At 46.5% G+C, this 26,022-nt stretch overlaps 1 protein-coding gene across 2 annotated transcripts in view; it reads right to left on the bottom strand.

Annotated features, from left to right (window-relative positions):
• Positions 1-26,022, bottom strand: part of PCDH15 (protocadherin related 15) — a 640,425-nt gene that overhangs the window by 83,837 nt on the left and 530,566 nt on the right. For both annotated transcript variants that reach the window (XM_063406141.1, XM_063406139.1), the window contains 3 exons: positions 14,621-14,926; positions 13,411-13,635; positions 4,445-4,561 (listed from right to left, as the gene is read on the bottom strand). In XM_063406141.1, coding sequence (XP_063262211.1) covers positions 4,445-4,561; positions 13,411-13,635; positions 14,621-14,926 — 648 coding nt within the window. The remainder of the gene's footprint in view (positions 1-4,444; positions 4,562-13,410; positions 13,636-14,620; positions 14,927-26,022) is intronic.

The raw sequence follows: 26,022 nt of genomic DNA, 5'->3' as shown, positions 1-26,022 counted from the left end.
GGACCTGGAGCTGCTGGAGAGAGGCCGGGGGAGGCACCAGGATGAGCAGAGGGATGGAGCAGCTCTGCTGGGAGGAAAGGCTGGGAGAGCTGGGGGTGTTCACCTGGAGAGGAGAAGCTTTGGGGTGACCCAATTGTGGCCTTTCAGTGCCTGAAGGAGCTGACAAGAAACAGGCGGACAAAATAATTCCAAGGGATGGAGTGCCAGGACAAGGGGGAATGTCTTCCCACTGCCAGAGGGCAGGGCTGGATGGGATACTGGGCAGGAATTGTTCCCTGGCAGGGTGGGCAGGCCCTGGCACAGGGTGCCCAGAGCAGCTGTGGCTGCCCCTGGATCCCTGGCAGTGCCCAAGGCCAGGCTGGACAGGGCTTGGAGCACTCTGTGACCTTGAAGATCCTCTCATTCCAACCCCTCCCACAGGCAGGGACACTTCCCACAGCTCTCTCTGTCTTAGTTTTAACCTATTTCTGTTCCCTTTGTGTGCAGGCAGTCAAAGCCAGCTGGGAACTGCTCTGGAAGCACAAATCCAGCCAAGGCTGTTTGAGTTCTCCTGCTCACCTGGAATTCCAGGGGTGTTTCGGAGGCAGAGCTCCCCTGCACGGGGCTCACCAGTCACAGCATCCAACAGCCTAAACTTACCCACTCCAAAGGACTAAAAACCCAATAAATGGAAAACTCCTTAAGCTGCAGCTGGACAGCACCTCTGGAAAGGAAGCTCAAGCTGATGTGTGAGGGAGAACTCACAGTTAAAGGGATTGTTCACATGGAAAAAGTGCTCAGCTGCCTCAACAGTTCCAGTTGCAATGTGCTTAAAATAAAGGATTTTTATTCTTCTAAGGTTTACCAGTTATTTAGAAAAAATTGTAGCTGTTCCCAAGCTTTTCCTTGGCAGCCATGGCTCTAATTTATCCCCATCATTCCCTCTGGCCTGGTTTTGTTGTTTTTTGCTTAGTATTTCCTGCTTATACCTGGAATTAGGTAGAAGCTCCTCTGGGAAAAGCCGGGTGAGCAACCTTAAGATACCCAAGTAATTTGAAAAGTTATTTATGTGTTCATATAAAATGTTGGTACTTCAAAAATATAGAAAAATCTACTGTAGATTGTTCCAAACAAGCAGAGGACAAAACGTGGATTTACCAGATTTCATGAAAACAAAATTTTCAGGTGAAACTTCCCAGATTTCAATGACCAGAAGGGTGTTTCATGTTTATAGCTCATGCAAAAAGTAGTTATTAAAACAAAATTTACATTCTCAGTCACTGCAAATAAAAAAAGAATTAAAAATAGAAAAGAAAGGAGCAACTGGTAAGAATTTAAAGTGACATTTACTCAAAAGAGCCCTGCAAATCTTGCTGTGGCCTTTAGAGAAAAGCTCTGGGTTTTATGTTTTAATTGACATTTCACCAAGGACCTGAAGAGTAACCATCTGAGGTCTCTGATGCCTTCAGGCCAAGAGGTTTTGACCATTTTGAAATCCACAGATCAAAATAAAAACATTACAAAGTATCTCTAAGGAAGTGGTTGACTCTGGCACAAATTATTTCTGTTTTAACTGAGCAACTCTTCACAATAATCAGAAATCTGTGGGGTTTTTGCAGCAAAAGCTATCCTCCTATCAACAGTACATTCTAAGGATGCCCTAAGGTTTTAGAAATTAGGAAATTAAGAAAATCCCACATTTTCACCCTCAGATTTGTTCATATGGATACACATTCCTATGTGGAAGATACACGGAGTTGTAAATCACTCCGCGTGTGAAGATTTGTTGGGGGGATTTTTTAAAATAAAACCAAGAGACACTTTCATCTCCATCTCCAATAAATGGAGTTCTGTTGGATTAATTTAATAGCAAGAGCTCACTTTTACCCTTATATGCTATAAATTCCTAAATAATTTAGGAAATACACTCAGAAAACGATGTCCCAGGTGTCTTTCACCCTCTCGTGTTTCAGCTAAATTAATACTTGTCTGTTGAAATGGAGAGCCCACCTCCACTGACACCATTCCCACCTCCACTGACACCATTCCCACCTCCACTGACACCATTCCCACCTCCACTGACACCATTCCCACCTCCACTGACACCATTCCCACCTCCTCCTCCTTCCCCCAAACCTGTCCTTCTGCACCTGGAAAAATTCAAATTTGCCGTATCTGCAGAGAAATCCCACACAGGTGCTGGGCCTTTCCAGCTTTCCATCCATATTAATTTAACAACGTTGGGATTTGCTGAGAACAATGGATGTCTCTGAGGAGCTGATTAGGTCTGAAAAGCTTTTATTGCAGATGATGGAAAAATCTGGCTGGGCTTCTATTCTGGATATGGGAATTACATACATCGCTTGCAAAATAAAAACAGGAAAAGTTAAGCTTGGAGACTTCAAATTAGTTGGGCTCTTATAAACAGGCATATTTTAAAGCTACAATTATTTTTTTAATAGATACATATTTCTTTCCCTGAACTGATAAAATAAATGTATTAGTACCTTGCAAATAAGATTCCAACAGGTTTAAAACCCCCAAACCACACAAGTAAAATACTGATGATGAATATTCCATCCCTTAAGGCAAGTTTAGAGCAAGGTCCCCTTGCTGAGCAGAGAAAAGGTTGTGTGCTTTTAAACCAAATTTCCAGTGAATTCATATCAAATACTTTGTGACACCATTTAATGTCAAAGCCAGCTTCAAATAAATAGAGATTTTCCACTAGCACAGCCTGGCTCAGGCAGAAAAAGAAACACAGCCATTTATGCCTGGTAGTTTTACTTTTAAAATAAAAAAGATGAGGAACAAAACTACCAGCCATAATTTAAAATAAAACCCTTTCAAAACCTCCTTTAAAAGCTTTCCTCCATAGCTGGCTGACTTTTATGGCCCTTGCATTTAGTAGAGACTTCAGGGTAACATCATTTTTAAATCTTCATAAACATCAACAGGTGTTCATGTGATAGTGACAAAAATGTTCAGTAGGGTTTGGGGTTGTTAAATGAAAAATGAAATGACTTTGCACTGGAAATGCTGATTGCACAGGACTAAGGATTATAAATGTACTTAATCAGAACTATTGTTTCCCCTCAGTGATCTCTTACTCTTCAAAACTTAGACACAGCAATTATAAAATGGAGCTTTTATCAGAATGGGCAAAGAGAGCCCAAAATACTTCACTGTAAGGCAACAACGTTTATTTAATGTTAAATAAAAGCTGCCCAAACCCCAATCACACCACACTTAGCTAAGCTGTTATCTGATTTGTGTCCAAGCACTTCATCAGCTTTTAATGTGCATGGCACATTCCCCGTGAACTCCTCCCCACGAGGATTATTCTCCTTCTTATGCCAAACATTGGCAATTAAAAATTAAACCTGGCTGGCAGAACAGCTCTGGCTTTTCCTGTCCTCAGAGGATCAGCTGGTCACTGATGTTCATCAGGCACTGATGACAAAAATTGACATCAAACTTCAGAACAGGCAGTGAGTCAGGGGTGCGTGCCCAGTTCTGTCACTCAAGGGCTCCATGGGGGAGCAGCAGAAAAAAACAGGGACAAAAATAAACTTTATCCCCAAACCAAGTGCCCTGGGTTCAAATATTGCCCGTGGAATGTGCAGCTGGTGAGGTCTGCAGTCCCACTGATGCCTTGAGTTTCAGCTTTCATGTTTTTCAGACTCTGTGCTGCCTAAGGGTGCAGCCCTGAGCCTCACATTAAATGCTGCTGAACTCTCTTCACGGAGCAGGGACACAAAACAAATCCTTCTCCTGCTGAGGACCAAGGACAGCTTTCAGGCCCAAAAGCACAAACAAGGGTGGCTGAAGGGAGGAATGAGAAGGATGTGACCTCACAAACTGGAGCTGTAATTGGACAATTAAACCCCAATATGCAAATGGACCAAAACTTATAAAAGTGTGAGACCTCGTGAGTGGCCGTTCATTTTGTGATCATTCTTAGTCCACCTTGGGTGTATCCCTGGCCAGGCCCTGTCCTGCCCAAGGTGTATCCTAGAGGCCTTTCAATAAATATCTGCTTTATTCTCCAGCTCTGCCCAGTCTCTGTTCCAGGTCAGCCTTCCCAATCAATCTGTGATGGCTTAGCTGGCGAGTGCATGGTGACATCAGTGACAATCTCACAAAACTGTGATTTCTTTCCTCCTGAACTACCCCAAAGACAGGCACAGCTCCCCTTCCTGCTCCTTCATTCTCTGGAGCTGCATAAAGAGCTTTCCTCAAGCCTCCCTGACAGACAGGAGCTGCAGCATTGATTTTCCAGCTCCAGGAGGCAGCCTTGGAAATGCAGCCTGACCAGCAAAGCCAGGCTGACATGAAACAAGAGTTGGGGTTACTCCTCTGTGAGGCTCCTCATGGTCTGAGTCAATGGGAGAGTGGGGACACTTCAGAGGGCTCCAGTTTCCTCTCCCTTGGGTGTGGAATATGAACAGAGGCTGTTCCTTACCGGGGGATCCTGATCCTCGGCTGAGACTGTGGTGATGACGGTGCCCTTGGCTGCATCAGGAGCAACCATTCCCCTGTAGAGCTTCTGGCTGAACACTGGCGAGTAATCGTTCATATCCTGCAAAAACCAGAATTCAGAGTTCAGTCCAGGAGTTCCAGCAAAACTCCAGAGGCATTCACAGATGTTTTTGTTGAGTCTCTCCCTCCATGGGGATTTGCTGTTCCCAGACCCTCCCGATTCCATCACCCTGGCACAAAATGAGGGGGGAAGGTGACAAAGATTCACCAAAAAAATGGATGTGGGACTGCTCAGCTGAAGGGAATTCTGCAGGAAAGCACAGCCCCACAAGAGAACAGAGCAGAGAATTCCAGACTGCCTGCTTCTGTGGCAGCAGGCTCGGCTCATTTTCCAAAAGGAATGAGCTGCTCTGGCGTGATGGTGTTTGTTACCTCTAATATCCAATAAATTAAGGGGAAATAAAGTGTCCTTTGCAAGACAAAAGGGCATTTGCACAAATTCTTGTGCCTGAGATAGGCAAGGATACATAAATATATGTATATATTTGTATATACACCTAAACATATCTCAAATATTTTGCAGGGTTGTCCAGAGTTGCACTCTCTATGTGTGGAGATTAAAAATAAACTCAGTTTTTTATTTTTCAATAAAACAAAGATGCCTACCAAAACACTTTTTCCAATTAAAGTTTATTCTTCTCTAGAAAGTCTTTAGGTTTGTGGTATATTCAAATCAGTCCAGTCTGTCACTCATTTAATGTTGTGTGTTATTAATTGAGGTGTCACTAGGTTCAGTGGAAGGGGATGGGCTTTAATGTCCCTTCCAACACCAACCATTCCATGGTTCTGTGGGAATCTGGAGGCAGAGACTGGAATCCAAGGAGTGCTTTTCCCAGAGCACTCAAGGAGGAGGAAGAGGAGATTTAAACTCCTCTTCAACCCAGGTGTTGAATATTTATGTTTTTACACTAGTGGGGCACAAGCATGAAAGGTCCCTCGGTGTCCCCATAAACCAAAAACCCGAGAATGTCCCTGTGCACAGTGACATTCCCAAGGCTGTTCTATTGTCTGCACGGCAGGGATTTTTCTCCTGCTCTGTGTCTGGCCTGTCCCCACCTGCCTGGGAGCACCTGGGTTAGTACCAGTGCATTACAGCAAGTGACTGGCTTAATGAGTTTTAAATTACATATTGATTTCCTTCTTAGCTCCCTCCCTCCCCTCCTGCTTTGCTTCTCCTCTTTGGCATTCCCAGATGACAGTCTCGCTTCCCAACATTTTTGTTTGGCGTTTTCATACTCCTTGCAGACAGGGCAGTGTTTGTTTCCTGCCAATCTCTTTCCTGAATTCCAGCCCCGTGTGAGCCTCGGGAATGAGCTGTGTCCCACTCAGAGGATAAGGAACGTGGTGGGGAAGTGGGATCATGCATGTGCCGGGGTGACAGCGGAGTTAACCAGCTGGCATCAGGAAACCCCTTCCTACCTCTTCACTTGCTCTGGAAGGTGCAAATGGGGATTCTCAAGAACACTACAATGAAATCATCTCTCCAAAATTGAGCTTTCTTTGTGCTTCATCCTCAATCTTTGTGCAGGGATGTCAGGATGCTGTAGTGCTTTTGTGCTGCCCCATGCAAGCAAGGAGGAACAAAAAGTGGTAGACAAAGAGTATCTATGATAGGGAGATAGCTTTGGGGGTGCTATGCTTTGCCTTTTGCTCTGTTTTGTGAATAAATCTGTATAAAAATGGAATAAATCTGCAGCCTGATAAGCAGTGACATAAAGGCTGCTTTGTAGTTACCTGTAAATGCGTGCCTGTTATTACCTTACTGTCAAAATATGCAGCCCAGGTATTTGAAAGTGAGAAATCTGGAGAATCCATTACCCAAATTTCCCATTTCCGTATTTTCGAGCATGTCTGACAGTTAATGGGAGCCTGGATTTGAGTTAATGGCAGTCTGGATTTATGTGGCTGGAGCAGTGAACGGGGGAAGGTTTTAAGATGCTGCAGTTTGGCAGTACTTGTGGGATTATGCCTCAGATTTTAAAAAGTGATTTCATGACTTCTTACAACCACTTTGGGGGAGTTTTACTGCCCCATTCCTGAACCTGTGCTTGAGGATTGGACTCATGCGCTGCATCCACTTCTGTGCAAGGGTTAGAGGTGTTTTAAGAAGCCAGCAGATGTAATCTTCAATTATTTACCTGCTTACAAGCAAAACACATCTGGGGCTTTGGTCTCTGCTCAGAACAAAGCCCAGGACTTGCTCCAAATATTTGTTGTCCAAAGCCTCTCTGTGCTGAAAACCTGAAAACTCCATCTCTGCATCTGTCCAGCATTAAATTCTCTTTGATAGCAATGACTGGATTGAGGACCTTGGAGAGAGATAATTTACAAGGGATGGAGGGACAGGACACAGGGAATGGCTTCCACTGCCAGAGGGCAGGGCTGGATGGGATATTGGGCAGGAATTGTTCCCTGGCAGGGTGGGCAGGCCCTGGCACAGGGTGCCCAGAGCAGCTGTGGCTGCCCCTGGATCCCTGGCAGTGCCCAAGGCCAGGCTGGACTTTGGGGCTTGGAGCAGCCTGGGACAGTGGAAGGTGTCCCTGCCCATGGCAGGGGTGGCACTGGATGGGCTTTGAGGTCCCTTCCAACCCAAACCATTCCATGACTCTGGGATCCTGTGACCACAGGGCACAGGTTTTGGGGCTGGAATGGAGTGGCTCACTCCCATGACCCCTTGAGTTGTTCCCAGAACATAAAGTGGGTTTTTTCTCTGTTCCAACAAAACCAGCTCCAGGCTGTATTCTATCCTCAGGGGTGCTGCTTGGTGTCCAATAATCAGTAGTTTCTTTTTGTGACTCTGCTCATACCAAGGTTTCTACTCAGCTCTAAGTGGAAATCAATATTCCCTTGCTATGAAACCCATGTCTAAGCTAATAAATGCATATCAGGCCCTTACAGCCCCTTTGCAGTCTGCTGCCTTTTATGACAAATGCAATAAATAGGAAAAAAATGTATTTTTAGAGCCATCTCCTCTTCCACTCATGTTGAATGTCCAGTCCCACAAAGGGAAAAGCGTGAAGAGGTTTCCTTCAGAGCAGACCATGGAAATTCCCCAAACTCCCCACTCTCCCCACAACTCCAGTTCTGGCTCTGCAGTTTTCTGCTGTCATTTTGTTTTGAGCATCTGCCACTTCAGTCTTTGTGCACTTTCCCAGAGCTGGTGGCTCTGGGAATGCTGCCTCCAAGTGTTTAATAGTTCCCTGGTGTCTGGGGACTTGCAGGGGTGCATTTAATGTTCCTATAATTGTGAAACTCCTTTCTAGGGAAAAAAAGGGATGGTTTGGTACCACTGTACCTGAAAATTCCTATTCCTCTCGTAAAATCTTTAACTACAGAAAGTTCTCACTCAACACCTGATTCCCAAAACAAAAATCCAAGATATTTTATTGCTAAAAAAACAGAATGAGAACTCCATAAGGCTACAAGATATCATGGCCCTAAGGACATCCATAGCCATGAAAAACCTAGAGGAGCCTCCCCAGACCACACCATCTGCTCTGGGCCCAGGATCCCATTTTAGTCCTGCTCCAGGGATGCCAAAGGATTCAATACGCTTTTTATACATGATAGTCTAAAAAAATACATTTTAGAGTTCTTCACAAACAGTGTTCCTGGACATGAAGTGACAGAGTGCAAACAACTGAAAATATGGGCTGTGACTTCAGAAAACAATTTGCTCGGAGTGGAGTTTATTTTTCTGCATGAAAAATCAAAGTGTTATTGAGCTCTAATTCCTTTATGGGAAGATTATCTTTGGCCCATCTCTTAAATGCCATGCCACGAGGGTGCCCAGAGCAGCTGTGGCTGCCCCTGGATCCCTGGCAGTGCCCAAGGCCAGGCTGGACTTTGGGGCTTGGAGCAGCCTGGGACAGTGGAAGGTGTCCCTGCCCATGGCAGAGGTGGAACAAGATGAGTTTTAAGGTCCTTTCCAACCCAAACCACTCTGGGATTCCATGAAATACCTGACTTCACCAGACACTGGAGTATCAAGAACTTCAAGTCCCCTCATTTTATGTATTCTCTTGGTCTCTCACAATGAACACATATTAATAACACCAAGTTCAAACCCTTGAGATGATGCTGATATGGCCAAAGTGGCACCTGGAATTTTGTCTGTGAGTGGGTGCAGAGCTGCTTTACACAGAGCTTTGTCTGAAGCTGCACAGAGCAGGGCCTGGCTCACATGGCACAACTGCATCTCTTTCCCATTTAGTGCTCAGCAGGCCCCAAAGTAGCTCATCCTATAAATTAAAGGATAATATTAATGATGGAATACACGAGGTAATAAATGACTGGCAGATGATTGAACTGATCGCTTGAGATGGAAGGAAAGAAATAACTCTGTTTACCAGCACTGTAGCCCAACCCCAGGCCTGTTATTCCATTAGTGTCACCAGAAATGAGAAATATTTTGGAGGCAATCCAGCTGATTTTTTATAACCTTCCTGTAAGTTTTGTGATGCTGCTCTGTTCTTTAAATGGGAAAAAAAGTTCATTGGGTGGCTTTTCCTGCTGCCCCTGGATCCCATTGGCCTCCTTGGCCCCCAGGACACTCTGCTGGCCCTGGGACAGCTCCGTGTCCCCCAGGACACTCTGCTGGCCCGGGGACAGCTCCGTGTCCCCCAGGACACTCTGCTGGCCCGGGGACAGCTCCGTGTCCCCCAGGACACTCTGCTGGCCCGGGGACAGCTCCGTGTCCCCCAGGACACTCTGCTGGCCCGGGGACAGCTCCGTGTCCCCCAGGACACTCTGCTGGCCCGGGGACAGCTCCGTGTCCCCCAGGACACTCTGCTGGCCCGGGGACAGCTCCGTGTCCCCCAGGACACTCTGCTGGCCCGGGGACAGCTCCGTGTGCCCCAGGACACTCTGCTGGCTCCAGGACAACTTGGTGTCCTCCAGATCCTTCCCCACAGAGCTGCTCCAGCAGGGAGCCCCAATCATTAATGAACAATTTAATCAATCCTGGGCCCAGTACTGGGCCCTGGGGACACCCCCCAAGCACACCCTGTGCCACTGATCATGACCCCTGTGATCAGCCAGTTCTCAATCACCTCACTGCCCCATCACCCTCATTTTTATGGCATTGTTAGAACTGAAATCCTCTGGGGTTTTTTTATTCTTGTGGCTCTCACACTTTGAATCCTTCACCTGAGACAATGGCTTTGTTACACTACACAATGTCCTTGAAAAACTCCAAACGAATCCCCAACTCAGAAAGAGGAGAAAAGCACTTCTACAAACAAGAAAGAGGCAAAACAATATAAAAATAATGCTGGTAATAATAAGAGGAGGACACAGCATGAAATATACAGAAGCCTTACAGGCCCCATGATACAGAAATTCTCAATATTTGTGTTTAGGAACACATTACTCACTTAAGAGCAACTGTTTCTGTCAACAAACCCTATTACCCCAGTAGGCCCTTCCAAATGCTAAATCCTAATAATTTGAACTGCAAAGATTTTGCTTTTTCCGGTATTGGGAATCATCTGGAGTCTGAGGGGATGTGGGTACAACAAGAAGCAAAACAAACTCAGCCCTCCCAGACACCCCATGGCTCCTTGCAGCTTCAGGGGGAAAGTTAAGAAAGCACTCAAAGGAACCTGAGAACAGGGAAAAGAGGAAAATCTTGGTCTGTTTGAGGTGGTGGGAAGAACTCGGTGCCACTTAGACTATTCCTGCTTGGGAATACTTGAATGGATGCAACGATTATCGTTCTATGAGTCCCTGAGAGGGGTTGGATTCAGGTGGGGATTGGGCTCTTCTCCCAGGGAACAACAACAGGACAGAAGGAAACAGTTTCAAGCTGTGCCAGGGGAGTTTCAGGTTGGAAATCAGGAAAGATTGCTTCACCCAGAGGGTGGCCAGATATTGGAAGGGGCTGCCCAGGGCAGAGGTGAGGTTACAATGCCTGGAAGTGCTCAGGAGATGTGTGGATGTGGCACCTGGGGACACAGTTTAGTTGTGTGGGGTTAATGGTTTCACTCAGTGATCTCAGAGGTCATTTCCAATTAAATGATTCTATGGATTCATTGATTTATCTTTGGCTTCCTCTGCCAAAGGAGTCCTAGGACATCCTTCCAATGCAAGGAGCCTTTTGGCTGCAGCAGAGGCCAATAACTTGTTCCAGTCTGACACGAGAGGTACAGATGAAGTTATTCCTCCTGCAGTGAAAGCCCTGCTCTGCAATCTGTGCCTCGACCTAGCTGAGGGCAGGTTAATATGAACTATTTGTAACCTGTCACACCAAGAGCTGGGAGTGCAGAGGACAGCCCAGTGTGCATCCCCTCGTGCAGCCACAGGGAGCGGGGGGCTCGGGGCGTGCTCTGCTGGATATCACACCAGTGATGGACGACACCATCAGACAGCCAGAGCTGCTCAGAGAACTCCATTAGCCACGAAAAATTACAGTGCTTGCAGGGAGGAGCTGGGCTGGGAGAAATGACAAATGTGAGCGGGGCAGCGGGAGCCCCGGAGGGCTGGAGACCTCAGTAATAACACAAATAAAGTTCTGAGGGTTGGAGGGGCTGCATCTGGGATGGTGACACGAGCTGGGCCCCAGCACTGCCTCTGCTTCCCTCTAGTTCAGTTTTGTCTCATGTTGGGGACTGTGGGGCAGCTGCACTTGGTTTAGTTCCTATTTGGGCTTTCAAACCCTGTATTAAAGTAATTACTCAAAGCCCAGCCTCTAAACAAAGGGCAAGCTCAGGAGCCACTTAGAAGAAACACATCCAGTTCCTGCAGCAGGAGCAGAAGATGCTGAGTGGGAGGGAAGGGGTCACCTCTTGTTCTCACTTGGTTTCAAGGCTCTGCACTCTGCTCCTGCTGCTCTGGCTCTTGGATCAGCTTTGGGGTGTCTTGAGGATCCTTCCCGTGTCCCCCAGGACACCCCCCAGGGCCAGCACAGGGTTCTGCCTTCACCCTCCACCCTCTCCCCCACTCCTGTGAATTTTCTATCTGGTAAGTTCATCTTCAGATTCAAATTCAACCACACAGATTCCTCTTGTGACCAGTGCTCAAAATATCTGCCACCTGACATAAAACCCGCTAATGATATCTGCCCAGCACATTGAGATGTTAAATCTGGGTTTTCCACAAGTCCTCCTCTGTTCTGTCAAGTGCCACTTGGAATTCCCCCATCCTACCTCTCACTCCAGGCTGGAGCCTAAGCACCATCTTCATCTCAGCCCTTAAATGTTTGATTGAGTCCCCTGATCTGTTACAAAACTCAGCCTGTCACTGAGTATGAAAATACTCACCTTAAATTTGATTTATTTTATTTCTCACCTAAAGTATCCCCTGCTTGTCCTCCCTCCCAGGCCCTGTTCTGCCCCCAGCCAAACACTTTTTACTCCAAAACTGTTACTTCTGGCTCCAGCCTGGTATTCCAGCCTCTCCAAAGCATCATCATGCTCCCATTTTGTTGCTCATGCATGGGAAAAGTTTCCAGGAGAGCAAGAACTGATTTTTAGATCCTGTTAATCCCCTCCTTAAATTCCCTATTCCCACAGCACCTCCTTTGAGAGTGCAGAAGCTGCTGGTACACTGAGCCCACTGAGCTGAACTGTAATTTCCCCTAGCATTAATTAATACAATCAACCACACAATCAAGCAGACAACAGCTTTTCTCTGAACACAATCCTACATGAAAATCTTAAAAAAACCCCCAACAAACCTATCCAAACCAACCAAAACTATGCTTTTAAAAATTCAGTGTGCTGGGAAAAGGTTTATTTTAAGAAAAAACCTGAGGTTTGAGCAACTTGCTCTGTAAAAGTCCAACAGAAGAAGCTCAGGGAATGATGGAAAAGCTTCCTCTTGTTGAATGATGTGGAATGTGCTGGGGAAAAGCACAGATGAGTCAGGAACAGGTGACCTGCACTTCACACTGAGACATTCTGCAGACAGAGAGGCATCATAGCAGCCTTCTGGCATTGTCACCAGAGCTAAAATGGGAGACATTTACTGTCCTAAAAGAATTGAGAGCGCAGTAGACACTGACAAACAGAATTACTCAAAACCATGTGGCAATTTAAGAACCTGCAGATACAGAACAGGCTGAGCCCCAGACTGCCAAATGCTTTTCACAGACACATTTAAACTGAATGTTTGTGAGCTGTGCTTTTGGTCCTGCTACAATTTTTGCTCCTTCGCTGAAATCTGAGCCATTAAAGTCTCCTCTCTCCCACAGTTCACAAAACTCAAGCAACTACTCAAAAGAACTGCACCTTTGGGAATGCCAGGGGTAGGATTAGGGCATCTGAGCTCTCCTCTCCTCTGGGACACAGGCAAATGAAGATGGGGAAGTGCTGCTGTCCCAGCTACAAACACTTTTCATTTGTGGATCATTCCCAAGCAGACACCAGCACCCCCATATTCCTGAGGAGGCCCCTGAAATCCTGAGGAGAGGCTGTAACTCACTGCAGTTCATGGTGCAAGACACTAAATCGGGCTGTTCCTCTGCAGGGCTGGATTTTCCAGCAGCAGAATCTGGAATCCAGGATGTGCTGTGCCACACCAGCACTCAATACACCCCAGTGGGTCTTAAAATTACAGTCTGTGGGCTGAAAAGTGATTGTGTTATACTTTTGCAAACAATTCCATGAGGGGTTTATTTCAGCCTTTTAGGGATTCTAACGGACAAAATGTTTGAATTCGTGTCGGGTGTTCTTTGGTTCCCTAAATCCAGGATTTAGCCACCTAATTGCACACGGGAAAATAATTACAGCTGTTCTAACGTGTGTGCTTAACTGAACAAACTGCTGGCAGAATAAGGCTCAGACAAGTGAGATGCAGGAGGACAGAGAGTCCTGGTGCTTCCTAACTGCTGATGGAATGTTCTGGCACGACTGGGGGAGGATGCTGTTGGCTGAGGAGTGACCCCTTTACCTTGACTCTGACAGTGACAGTGGCCAGCCCAGGGGGCATCGTGCCCTTGCTGTCGAAGGCTTCCACGAGGAAGGTGAAGGTGGCTTCTGTGTCAGAGAAGGATTCGTAATCCAGGGATTTCCGCAGCGACAGCTCTCCCGTGCGCTCGTTCAGGGCAAAATACTGCCGGGCCTCCTCGGTGCGGATCCGATAGTTCACATCAGCACCCAGGTCTGCATCCTTGGCCTGCAGGGAACAGAGGGACACCAAACAAATCCATTCTCACAGAAGAGCCCTCTGACATTTAAAGGGCAAAGTGTTGCAAAAATTTGGGTTTAGTTGGGTTCGTGTAATTGTACTCAATGTGGACAGACACCAGGAGTGAAATTTGCTGAAGGTTCAAGCCATGGGAAATGAGCTCAGTGTTCTGGGAAAATGGCAGTGGGAACTGAATCTGGACTTGGTTTTCTTCCCTGGGCACCTGCCATTGGCCACTGCCAGGATCACAGAATCCCAGGATGGTTTGGGTTAGAAGGAACCTCAAACCCCATCCAGTGCCACCCCTGCCATGGGCAGGGACACCTTCCACTGTCCCAGGCTGCTCCAAACCCCATCCAACCTTGGACACTGCCAGGGATCCAGGGGCAGCCACAGCTTCCCTGGACACCCTGTGCCAGGGCCTCCCCACCCTCCCAGGGAAGAATTCCTTCCTAACATCTGATTTATATCTCTCCTCTTTTAGCTTAAAACTATTTTCCTTGGCCTATCACTGTCTGCCTGTGTTGACAGTAGCAGTGCAGGTTTGGCTGTTTCATTGCTTGTTTTTATTAACTGCTATTATTTCCTAAATAACCTTGTGTTTAAAGGTGGGGTTTTTTTTGGTACCTGGCTAAAGCCCAAACATTTTTCAGAATCACAGAATCAGAGAATCAGAGAATCAAAGAATCCCAGAGTGGTTTGGGTTGGAAGGGACATCAAAGCCCATCCAGTGCCAGCCCCTGCCATGGGCAGGGACACCTTCCTCTATCCAAGGTTGCTCCAAGCCCCCCCCTCCAACCTGGCCTTGGGCATTTCCAGGGATCCAGGGGCAGCCACAGATCCTCTGGGAAAAAACCTTGCCCCCACGCTCCAGTTCACAACCTTTTACTGCAGTCTCACTGCCAAGTTAAGCAAGAACCCCAAATACCGCAGAACAACCACGCACTGCCTCCACTCCCCGGTGCTCCCTTACCTCCAGCTGCAGGAAGACAGTTCCTGGTGGGAGATTTTCGGGCACGCAGACGGTGTAGGAGGCGTTGGTGAACACGGGGCTGTTGTCATCAATATCCAGCACCTTGATGGCCAGGGTGAGCGTGGAGCGCCGCGGGTCCGCGGCTCCGTCCGTCGCCTCCACGATGAGCTCGTAGTGATCCCTGGCTTCCCTGTTCAGTTTCACGGCCGTGTAAATGCTGCCGTTGGAGGTGATCCGGAAAAGGTTGTTGAAGTTTGCCAGACTGTAATGGACTTGCCCGTTAACCCCAGCATCTGCGTCTGTGGCCTGAAGAGACAGCAGGGAAACCACGGATTAATGCACAAACTGCAAACCTCCCAGGGAGGCGCCCACAGGAGAAAAAACCAGGTGAGGCGGGGAAGGATTCTGCCAAATCCGTGGTGTCCAGGAGGGCAGCCTGCCTCTCTCTGAGCTTTGAACAAAGATAAAACATCCCACAGAAACAAATGGCTCCATTCCCAGTGACAGAAGCCAGGCTAACTGCATCCTGGCTGGATTTCTTCAGGAGAAAAGGCACATTTAGCTGCTCAGCCTTGGAAGCTTTTGACAGGACAAAAGGGCGTAGCCTGAAGATGTGCCAGGGGAGGGTCAGGCTGGAAATCAGGAGGAATTTCTAATGGAAAGGGTGCTCAGGCCTTGGCAGGGGCTGCCCAGGGAAGTTTGGAGTGCCCATCCCTGGAGATGGCACTCAGTGCTCTGGGCTGGGATCAGGCACAGGCTGGACTCAATCCTGGAAGTTTTTCCAACCTAAATGATTCTGGAATTCTATCCTGTGATTCTCTGGACTTCAACAGGAGATGAATTTGATGCTTGTGAAGCCAAGCCCTCAGACAGTTCTAATGCTGAAGGATCTTCAGGACTGGGTGGTGTCTGAGAAGGATTTTTATTTAATGCTGATGTAGTGTTTCATTGCTGCCCAAACCCTTATGGAATATGAATTTAGATGAAGGATGGATGCAGACAGATAGAAGGAATACATCAATTAGAAAGTTTCTTACCACTTAACACATTTGTCACACTCAATGATATTTTCATCTCTGCTCTCTGAAACTCACATTTCTGTTTGTTCATCCTGTTCTTCAGACCCAAACATTATCATATTTCATCCTTATTCTTCTGTGCTCAAAACAGGCTGATGATTGCCACAGAAAACCATCTCGATTTCTTTAGTTGGGATCTTTGTTCTCACACACTGAACCAAGCCTCAGATTTCAGTGTCAGCCAAATAATTCTTGTTATCACATAATTATAGGGATGGACAAAATTAATAGGTTTTCATAGAGCTCTCAGGTTGAAATGCTGACCTGTTATTTTTTTCCTCCTCTTAATTAGATTAGGGCACGATGAACAAGGTTACGTAAATTAAACAAAGGCCACTCTGTGAGCAAGGTACTCTCATTTATTTGCCTTTATGAATGACATCTGTGAAGATCATAAGAGATTTACATGTTTTGTTTTCAGAACAGTTGCTGGGAATGCTTAATTCTGGTGACGGTGTTCATTGTAAGGCTTGGTAATGAAACCTTTTGTCTTGCTAGAAATCAATTAAAAGTTAATTAAAATTGCTAATAAGGAAAAAATCACTGTGTTTCTTCCCTGCATAACACCCATGTGCTAAGGAGGGTTTGCTGCAACTCCATTTTGACTGGTCCATAGGTATACAGCATCCTTCTAATCCACATCTGTCAGCTGGATTTGCTTAATTTCCAATCAATTCAATTTCCTCTGTAGAAATAACGGATCTAAACAAAAACCCCAAACAATCCAAAAAGCCCCATAGGAATCTCCAAGAGTAATTTGAAATAGGCCTATAATTGGAAACCGTGACAAAAAATTCTCATGAGAGAACAGTTTTGCATCGGGTTAGTTTGGAAGGATGTTTTTAGAATAGATAAACTTCTTGTTTTGGAAAGGAAATTAAAATGACTTTCAAATATATGGCAGGCTTTGCAACTGGGTTCCTAAAAATATGACCATGAATGTTGTGAACTCATTTGTGCACATCCTGAGGCAGAAACACCTTTGTCTCATTCTGCAGGACTGATTTGATTCACAGAATTCCAGAATTATTTCGGCTGGAAAATCCCTCCCAGCCCTGGCAGTCCCAGCTGTGCCCGATGCCCACCCTGTCCCCAGCCCAGAGCACTCAGTGCCACCTCCAGCCCTTCCTTGGACACCTCCAGCCATGGGCACTCCAACCCTCCCTGGGCAGCCCCTGCCAAGGCCTGAGCTCCCTTTCCATGCACAAATTCCTGCTGCTGCCCAAGCTGAGCCTCCCCTGGCCCAGCCTGAGGCCGTTTGCCCTTGTCCTGTCCCTGTTCCCTGCGAGCACAGCCCGACCCCCCCTGGCTGTCCCCTCCTGTCAGGAGCTGTGCAGAGCCACAAGGTCCCCCCTGAGCCTCCTTTTCTCCAGGCTCAGCCCTTTCCCAGCTCCCTCAGCCTCTCCTGGGGCTCCAGCCCCTTCCCCAGCTCCCTGCCCTGCCCTGGACACGCTCCAGCCCCTCCAGGGCTCTCTGGCTGGAGGGACAGAACTGGGCACAGCCCTCGAGGTCCCTCAGCAGGGCCAGCCCAGGGGACAGTCACTGCCCTGGGCCTGTGGCCACCCCATGGCTGGCACAGCCCAGGGGCCATTGGCCTCGTGCGCCCCTGGGCTCCTGTCCAGCCCTGGCACAGCACCCCAGGGCCTTTCCCCAGGGGCCCTTTCCAGCCCCTGTGCCCCAGCCTGGAGCTGCAGGGCCTGGGCTGAGCCCAGGGCAGGAGCTGGCACTTGGCTTTGCTGAATTATCCTTGTGATAATACTGCTTTTCAATTCCTTCTACAATCCAGCCCATGGATCCAGCCTGTCCTGATCCCTCTGCAGAGCTCCCTGCCCTCCTGCACAGCCACACTCCCAGCCAGCCTGGTGTTCTCCACAAACTGGCTGAGGGTGCACTTGATCCTCTCATCCCGATGGTTGATAAAAATATTAAACACTTATTTTCACAAAGAATAGCAAGCAAAGCATCATTATTAAATCCAATTATCTTGTTGGGATTATACCACCACAACACGGGTGAAGAATTAACATTTTTATCACTCAAAACTTGAAAAGAGATAATGTTCTCTTTATGGATAAAAAAGAAAAAGAGTTTAATCTGTTTCCTGAAGGAATCCTGTCTCAAGGGTGCACAACTATTTCCACATGGAAATAATTTCCCAGAGTCTTTTGGAGCCTGTGGGAAGAAGCTCCTTGGACAAGGACTTGCTCTTCATGTAGACACTCTCTGTCCCTCTTTGCAGTCAATCCCTTTGTACCAAAATGAACAATTTTAACCCCAATTTCACCCCCAGATCTGTAATCAACAGGTACAAGACTTGCCAGGAAGTGAGGGAACAGGAGGTGTGGAAAAAGTGGGAAGCTTTCAGAAAGTTCTGCTTTAAAAAATGGCCACGCTTGAATTTATCCTGACCCTGACAACAGGAACCAGTGACATGCCAATAAATTTAATCCCATTTGGTCGTTACCAACACTGGGCTGAATTCCATGAGTGAACAGGTACAGAGGGGGAGAGAAGCAAGGAAACAGTTCCTTCCCATATAACCAGCATCCTAAAGAAAGTCCCAAAGCCAAGGAGAAAACGACAGGACTGAAAAGAGTGGAGAGCACATTCCCATGTCCACTCAAGGCTTTCCACCACAACTTATCCCCAGTGATTTGCACAAGAAATATGGTGACAGTCCTGAGGTTTTGGTAGGTAAAGGGGCACCAGATGGCAGCAGACCTTAAAAGCAGCTGCAGATTTACAGGCAGAAGGCTCTTTGCAGCCTTGCAGAGGTTGCTCCTACCTGACACGAGGCAGCAGAAAGAGCAGCTGTGATTGCTGGGGCCACACAGCCCTCAAAGGCCACCAGGGACACAGGCACCATGGAAAGTGAGACCAAAATAAACCAAACCAGAATAAAAATACCCCCAAACAATAGGAGAGAACTAAAATAAAAGAGGTAAATCACAGAAGTATTAGAAGAGATTCCAAGACGGGGCCATAGAGCCATTGTATCTCAAATACTGGTTTATTTCTACCTTGCCCATCTCACTGAATCCCAGACTGGTTTGGGTTGGAAGGACCTCAAATCCCACCCAGTGCCACCCCTGCCATGGGCAGGGACACCTCCCACTGTCCCAGGCTGCTCCAAGCCCCAAAGTCCAGCCTGGCCTTGGGCACTGCCAGGGATCCAGGGGCAGCCACAGCTGCTCTGGGCACCCTGTGCCAGGGCCTGCCCACCCTGCCAGGGAACAATTCCTGCCCAATATCCCATCCAGCCCTGTCCTCTGGCAGTGGGAAGCCATTCCCTGTGTCCTGGCACTCCAGTTCCTGTTGAAGGGTCCCTCTCCCTCTTTCCTGCATCCCTTCAGGATGTTTATCCAGAATCAGTAAAAATGTGTCCATGCAAAGAGACAGAGCAAGTACTGCTGTGACTGGTGACTCCTCAGATCTCCAGGATGACTCTTATTTCCGTCTCTAATTCATGAAGTACTTACTGCATGAGAAAACAAACCTGGAAATCTGGGAATATAAATGACTTTCTACTTTATTTCCCAGAAAATACATCCCACGTTGATTAGAGATAGCCTCATCTACAAGGTGACAGCCTTTACCTGATGTGGTAAATTCAGATTTGTGTTACCAGCTCTGCTTCCACATTACCAGGAAACCCTCAGGAATATAAACCAACTGTGTTCCAGAGTAACAAATCATCTCCCTCCATCTCAAACAGCAGGAAAACACAGTCCTGGGAGATGGGAATGACTGAGACACCTCTGAAGGATCATTAACTCTGAAATATAATGACAAGGGCTTGAATGCCAACAATATTCGTTACATCATTATCATCCTTTGCAAAAGAAACCTCCAATTATATCCTCAGCTCCTGCTCACGATGGTGGCAGGATTTAGGCAGGTTAATTGAGGATTTGTGCCTGGAATGTTGGGAGCTGGAGAACAGCAAAACAAGGCTGTTATTCCTACTTGTCTCCAAATCAGAGACAAGCACGGTGGGTATCCCTCTTTCCTGCAGGCTGAAACATTTCTTAGGGCCCACTCTGCCACAAAAATAGCTTTCTTCAGTTTGAATTTCCCTTCTGCAGGAGCCAAACTTCCCCACAATCCCTACCCAAGCCAACCAAGCTCCTGGTTTTGGACAACTCCTCCAATATTCCAGCAAACCCCACAGATCAAGGAGGGAATTGCGCTGGAGGATCCAAATCACGCTGTTGGTGAGAACTATTGTTCTCATGGCAGATAACATGATTTTTTTATTACTAGGTATTTAATAGGTTTATTACTGAGGGTTTAATAGGTTTATTACTCAGGGTTGGAAGTATTCCCAAGCCCTTCATTTGTGTCAAACAGCAAATCAAGTGTGGGTGGGAGTGTTAGATTGGATTTTGTACTTGTTTTGCAGGGAGATTACAGTTCGTGCCCACAGGACAAAATTAACATCTCCCAGAGGCAGTCAGAGGCCACAAATATCTGAAATGTGCCTGACCTCTTGGTCATAAACCAAATATTTGTACGTATTTTAAGGAGGGAACATCAGTCATCCATAAAAGTCTGGACTTTGCTTCTTTCCTAAAAGAAAGGCTTTTCCTCTCTTTTGTTGCTTCTTGCCTGCTTTTACACAGCCTCTCACTTCTTAAATTTTCTTAGAGGGATGGAGCTGCTTGGCTGGGAGGAAAGGCTGGGAGAGCTGGGGGTGTTCAGCCTGGAGAGGAGAAGCTTTGGGGTGACCCAATTGTGACCTTAAAGTGCCTGAAGGAGCTACAGGAGAGATGGAGAGAGACTCTTTCCAAGTGATGGAGTGACAGGACACACGGAATGGCTTCCCACTGCCAGAGGGCAGGGCTGGATGGGATATTGGGCAGGAATTGTTCCCTGGCAGGGTGGGCAGGCCCTGGCACAGGGTGCCCAGAGCAGCTGTGGCTGCCCCTGGATCCCTGGCAGTGCCCAAGGCCAGGCTGGACTTTGGGGCTTGGAGCAGCCTGGGACAGTGGGAGGTGTCCCTACCCATGGCAGGGGTGGCACTGGGTGGGCATTGAGGTCCCTTCCAACCCAAACCCATTTAGGAGTCTTTGATTTTGGCTGTCCTGCAATTTCAAGGCAAATTCTACTTCTTTGAGACCCAAGTGCATACACATCTTTTGGAAAATCCTGCAGGTTTTGTGGATACCCTCCAGGAACTTCAGCATCCTACTGATTCCCCAGTCATGGCAGCTTATCCTTCACTCTACTCAGACTAGGATAAAGGAAACACCCTTTAAATTTTCAAATACTGACATAATTTTCAAATACTGACATAATTTTCAAATACTGCCATATTTTTAGGCATTAGACAAGCCAGAAGAACCCTGAATGATTGCTTCCATGGTCTCTGCTAATTCCACTGCACCTGGAGGGTTAATTCCAAAACCAAATAAACGTGATTCCAAACAAAACTGTGCATTAAGAGCAGTTCAACTTTAAGAGGAAATAAAAATGAAAATAAATGAAAACCCAAAAGCTCTTGGCTGCAAACCCATCACTGGATGGGCTGGTGAACCTCCTACATGAGTTAATCACATTTTAACACTTCAGAGCCTCAACCAGCCCAGCTTTCTTCAGGATGACACACAAGGAAATCCTAACCTTGGAGACCTGGTTGTCCTGGAAGGATGATTAAAATTTGGGGTTTTGATGAGTGTGTTCTTTGGCAATGTTATGATCAAGAGATTAAACCAATGCATTTGCACACTAGAGAAAACTAAAACACCAAAAAGCCCTCCTGAAACAACACCTTTCTAAATTACAGATGGAATATACTGTTTAAAATCTCCACATTTAGCTGGACTCCCAAATAGTTCTCTAATGTCAATCCAATTTAAAGTTATTTCTGGAATTTCTCTTGACTTTGGGTTGGAAGGGACGTTAAAGCCCTTCAGTGCCACCCCTGCCATGGGCAGGGACACCTTCCACTGTCCCAGGCTGCTCCAAGCCCCAAAGTCCAACCTGGCCTTGGGCACTGCCAGGGATGAGAATGAGGCATCAAAATCCTAAAAGGGCATGAAACAGAGACATGAAATCACTGATTCAGAAGATTTAGTTTGGCATCAAGTTGAAAGAGATAATAGGGCTTAAAGGCATCCCAAAATGTAAAGTGTCAGCAGATAAAACCAAAAATTCCTTTCATGGGAAATCCTTGGACTCTCAGTAATCAACTGTCATGAACGTGCTGATAACCAATATCAGTAAATATCACTGCAGTAAAACACAAATATTATCTGGAGGGCAAAGATGCAAATGAACACACAAATATAATAAATGTTGGGAACAGGGAAGACAAGAGCACAGCTTTTGAAATCCCTTTTGCTTAAGAGGCCATGTTAGGGGTGGCAAGGAGCTTTTTTAACCTCTTTGATCTGTGCCCAAGCTGACCTAAGTTCAAGGAACAGGGGAAAAAGCTGAGGAACTGTGGCTGCAGCCACTGGTGCCAAATATCCTCCAGGAATTTCCTGGTGCCAGCAGGAAGAGGTAATTCTGTCTAGCACTGATGGTCTGGAATGGAAATAAACAGCCCAAATCTCTCACCTCATCTCTTTCTCCTGATGCCACAGCTTTGGACTTGGGACATCAATCTTGTAAGAGGAATTTGCCTGTTAACTAACATGAAAATCCAACTAGAAGCACATTAAATTCTTTCTGTGACCAGCATCTCCCTGAGGATCTTGAGAGTGACAGTGCTGAAAGTCTTATTAAAGTTCTTTCTATCCTTCCTGGGGACAAATTCCTTAATAACCTGAAGGGAATGAACCACCAAAGTTCTCTCCCAATGATCTTGCTATCATCCAACCACTTGTAAGAAGTTAAGTCTGAACTTCCTCTGGTTGGAATTCACCTGCCACATTCTGATTCTCTGATTTTGGGGTCTAATTAGATTTTTTTATGGATTCTGACTCTAAAATCCCAGCTGCTCGTGTTGGTTTTACATCTGTGTGATGAATTCAAAGTGCTTTGTCAGGCACTGGGTCATGCAGTGAGCAGGAGTCCTGGACTCACTCTGGGTATTTGAGATTTACTTCAGAGCCTGGGATTTTACTCTTCCCCAAAGGCTTGAGTCCTTTCCCTCCTGGACTGTCCTCTCCTGCCATTCAGGACAGGACATCCCCTTTTTTCCTGGTCATGTCCTATCTCCTCCACCTCTAATTTTAATTCCTTTTCCTCCTGGATCACCCTCTCCCGCCAGTAAATCTCCCTTTGTTCCTGGTCTTCTCCTTTTTTTCTCCACCTCTAATTTTCCTTCAAGCTGTCCTAAAGTCCAGGAAATTTGGGAATTTAACTTCAGGAGCCTGTATTTTTAACACGGACAAGGTGGAATCTGCAGTGCAGGTTCTGGGAAATCACACACGGAGAACCAGGCAGTGGGGATTTAGGAAAAACTCAGATTTCTTTCTAGACTGTTCCACAAGATATTATAACGTAATAAAACAACAGAATCACAGATGCTTTGGGATGGAAAGGACCCTAAAGCTCACCTCATCCCAACCATTCCATGGGCACGGGCAATAATTCTTCAGCAGCATTTTAAGGAGTTTTCCTGCTTGTAGAAACACAGGATGAGCTGCTTGTGGGAGATCTCCAGAGGTCATTTAGTCCAATGCAACAAGCTTTACCCAACAGCCGTGAAATTTAAATCGGGCTTTAAATCCAGGGTTTATCACCTTATGAATTTATTAAATAAGAATAGAAGCCTGTAAGAATTCACTGATACCCACAGATAGAAAGCTCTGTTGGGAAATAACTACATTTCATCAGCATTCATGAGGGCTAGTACAACCAACATTACAACCAAAATAATTCCTCCAAGCTTTCCCATATTTTCCAGTAGGAAGGATAGGTCCATCCTAAAAACCAACTTTTCTTAAAGCATTTCTTTTGTAACTTAAAACCAAGCAGTTGACAGAGGTATCACAAAGCCTGCAGACTGCTCTTGTTAGTGGAATTGATTTATCCTGTTTCCATTTTAGGGAAGATCCAAGGGCCAGTGACACCTGAGCACATCATTCTTTATCTCCATTTTCCATCTCATTTCTTTCCCTGTTGCTGTCTCTCCTTGATAGCAACGTTCATGCTGCAGTTTTCAAACAGTGCTGATCAATGACATTAAAATACACAACAATAAATGAATTATGGCGTTGGGTGAAAGAATCTGGATATAAATAAAACCCCACATGAATAAAAACTTCAGTCGAGGGATGTCTTTCCTCTCCAGGGCCCCATCAACTCAACAGCTTTTTAATTAACCCCAGGCTGCTTTTTTAGAGTCTGCCACAAACTGCTGGGGACTGTCTTCCCCTGCCTGAAGGTGTGATCATGCCTGCAGATCAATATATTGATCCCTTCCCCAAGTGTCATTCCATCTCTTTTACCTCCTGTGCCCCTGGGACTGATTGAAGTGCAATGTACAACAGGGGCCATCCTGATGCCCCATCTCCAGCTGGTTTAGGCTGCAAGGAAGTGCCTGGACTTCACTGTGGAGTTTCCAGTGGAGTTTCTGGGTTTCTGGGGCCCTTTGTGGAGATTTCCAAGCAGCAGCAGCCGCGCTCCTGCCTTGCTGGGGGATCCCCAGGATCAGAGGGGAAGGAGCAGCAGGGAATCCAATCCGCCTCTGAATGCCCCAATTTAGAGAACACAGTGTGAAATAAAGGGATTGGAAACACATCTGCTCCACTGGCAGCTTTATCCTGTCTGGCTTTTGTTCCTTTAATCTTCAGGAGGCTCCTGGAATGCCCACAGGCAGCACTCCCGTGCCAGTGCCTCCAGCAGCTCCAGCTGGCAGCAGAGCTGCAGGAGAGGGAGAGCACTTCCAGGAGTGGATACTGCCTGCCTGCATGGAATAAACACTCCAAACCCTCCCTCTGCCACAGGAAACCTCTCACTGCCTTCCTGCTACGTCTCATCGGGAAACCACCCCCAAATATTATCAAAGTCCTTATGGGAATCCATTTGAAAGCCCAGCTTTCCCACTGAAAACAAAGCAGAGCATGGAAATCTCCTGTCTGTGGCAGGAGTTATTCCTGGGAGTGTTCAGATTGATTTGTACCACGAATTGCTTAGAATCCCCTTCCCTGGAAGTGTCCAGGGCCAGCCAGGACAGGCCTTGGAGGAAGCTGGGATGGGGGAAGGCATCCCTGGCCATGGCAGGGCTGGAATGGGATGAGATTTAAGATCCCTCCCAACCCAAACCACTCTGGAATTCTGACAATGAGCCCAGGCACCCAATCCTGAGACCAAACCTGAGGGATCAAAGTGGCTGAGCACCTTTCCCATGTCCTTCCTCACCAGGGTCTCTGCTCCCACGAGCAGCAGGGTCAGATCCTGGGTTTTAAGGTAAACATCTCTTGCTATTTTTTTTCCTCCAGGTAAAATGGGAAGGTGGCATTTAAAAGGGAAAGGGACACCACAAAATCTGTCTTGTTATTTAAAATCCTCTGTATGGCTGCTTGCTCTGGTGGATTTTAAGTTTCTGTCTGAAGTGAGTAAAAAGTTTCCTGAAAAGCAGTTTTGTTAATCAGTGGGTTAATTCTTGGCAGGGAAAACACAGGGCACTCTAAGGATTTCTTCTTTTACCAGGCTATTCCCACCTAAAATAGCCCTTTATGTGCATTTTATCACATTAAAGCTTCCACACAAAATTTATTCCCATTAACACCTCTCCCTGTGGTGTTACCTACAGTGAAGCACAACACACCAAAAGCTATTTCAGTTTTTAAGGAATATCCTCAAACAACACAGCTACACCCAAACTCTCATCACCATTATTTCAATAACCTCACTGGAGCCAGAAAAAAAACTTCCAAATGCCCCAATTTCTCTTTTCTGTACTACAGAATGGCATTTCCAATGGATATCCCTGTGTCAATTTGCAGCTGTGAACATGAGACAGGAGAAATACACCCAGAGTCTGGGCTATAAAGAAAAAGCTTTCTCCAACCAGGGACAAACAGGAAAGGAAACGACAGAAGCAGTTTCTGTCACTCCAAGTCGGAATAAACTATCCCAAGGCTTCAATAAATACTTTCATTTCCACACAACTCAGAAATTGCACTAATTTAGAAGCCAGAGAGCTTCTTGTGGCAATAACTTTGTGGCATTTTACAGTTCTGTCACAGCTAAAAATAGAGGCAAGCTCGTGTTTGAGAAGATGATTGAGCCTTGAGGGCCCTCAGCAAAGCACTAAATGGATTTGAAGGATATTTGGGGCTGATTGGAAATGTTCCACCTGTGCCTTTTAGGATGCAAAAATGAAAAACAGCCACACAGGAAGGCAATGACAAAAAGCATTGTGATAGT

This window comes from Prinia subflava, chromosome 9 (assembly GCF_021018805.1).
Source record: "Prinia subflava isolate CZ2003 ecotype Zambia chromosome 9, Cam_Psub_1.2, whole genome shotgun sequence".
NCBI lineage: Eukaryota > Metazoa > Chordata > Aves > Passeriformes > Cisticolidae > Prinia > Prinia subflava.
Note: the sequence above shows the minus strand (reverse complement) of the source record. Positions and strands in the feature narration are given on the sequence as shown.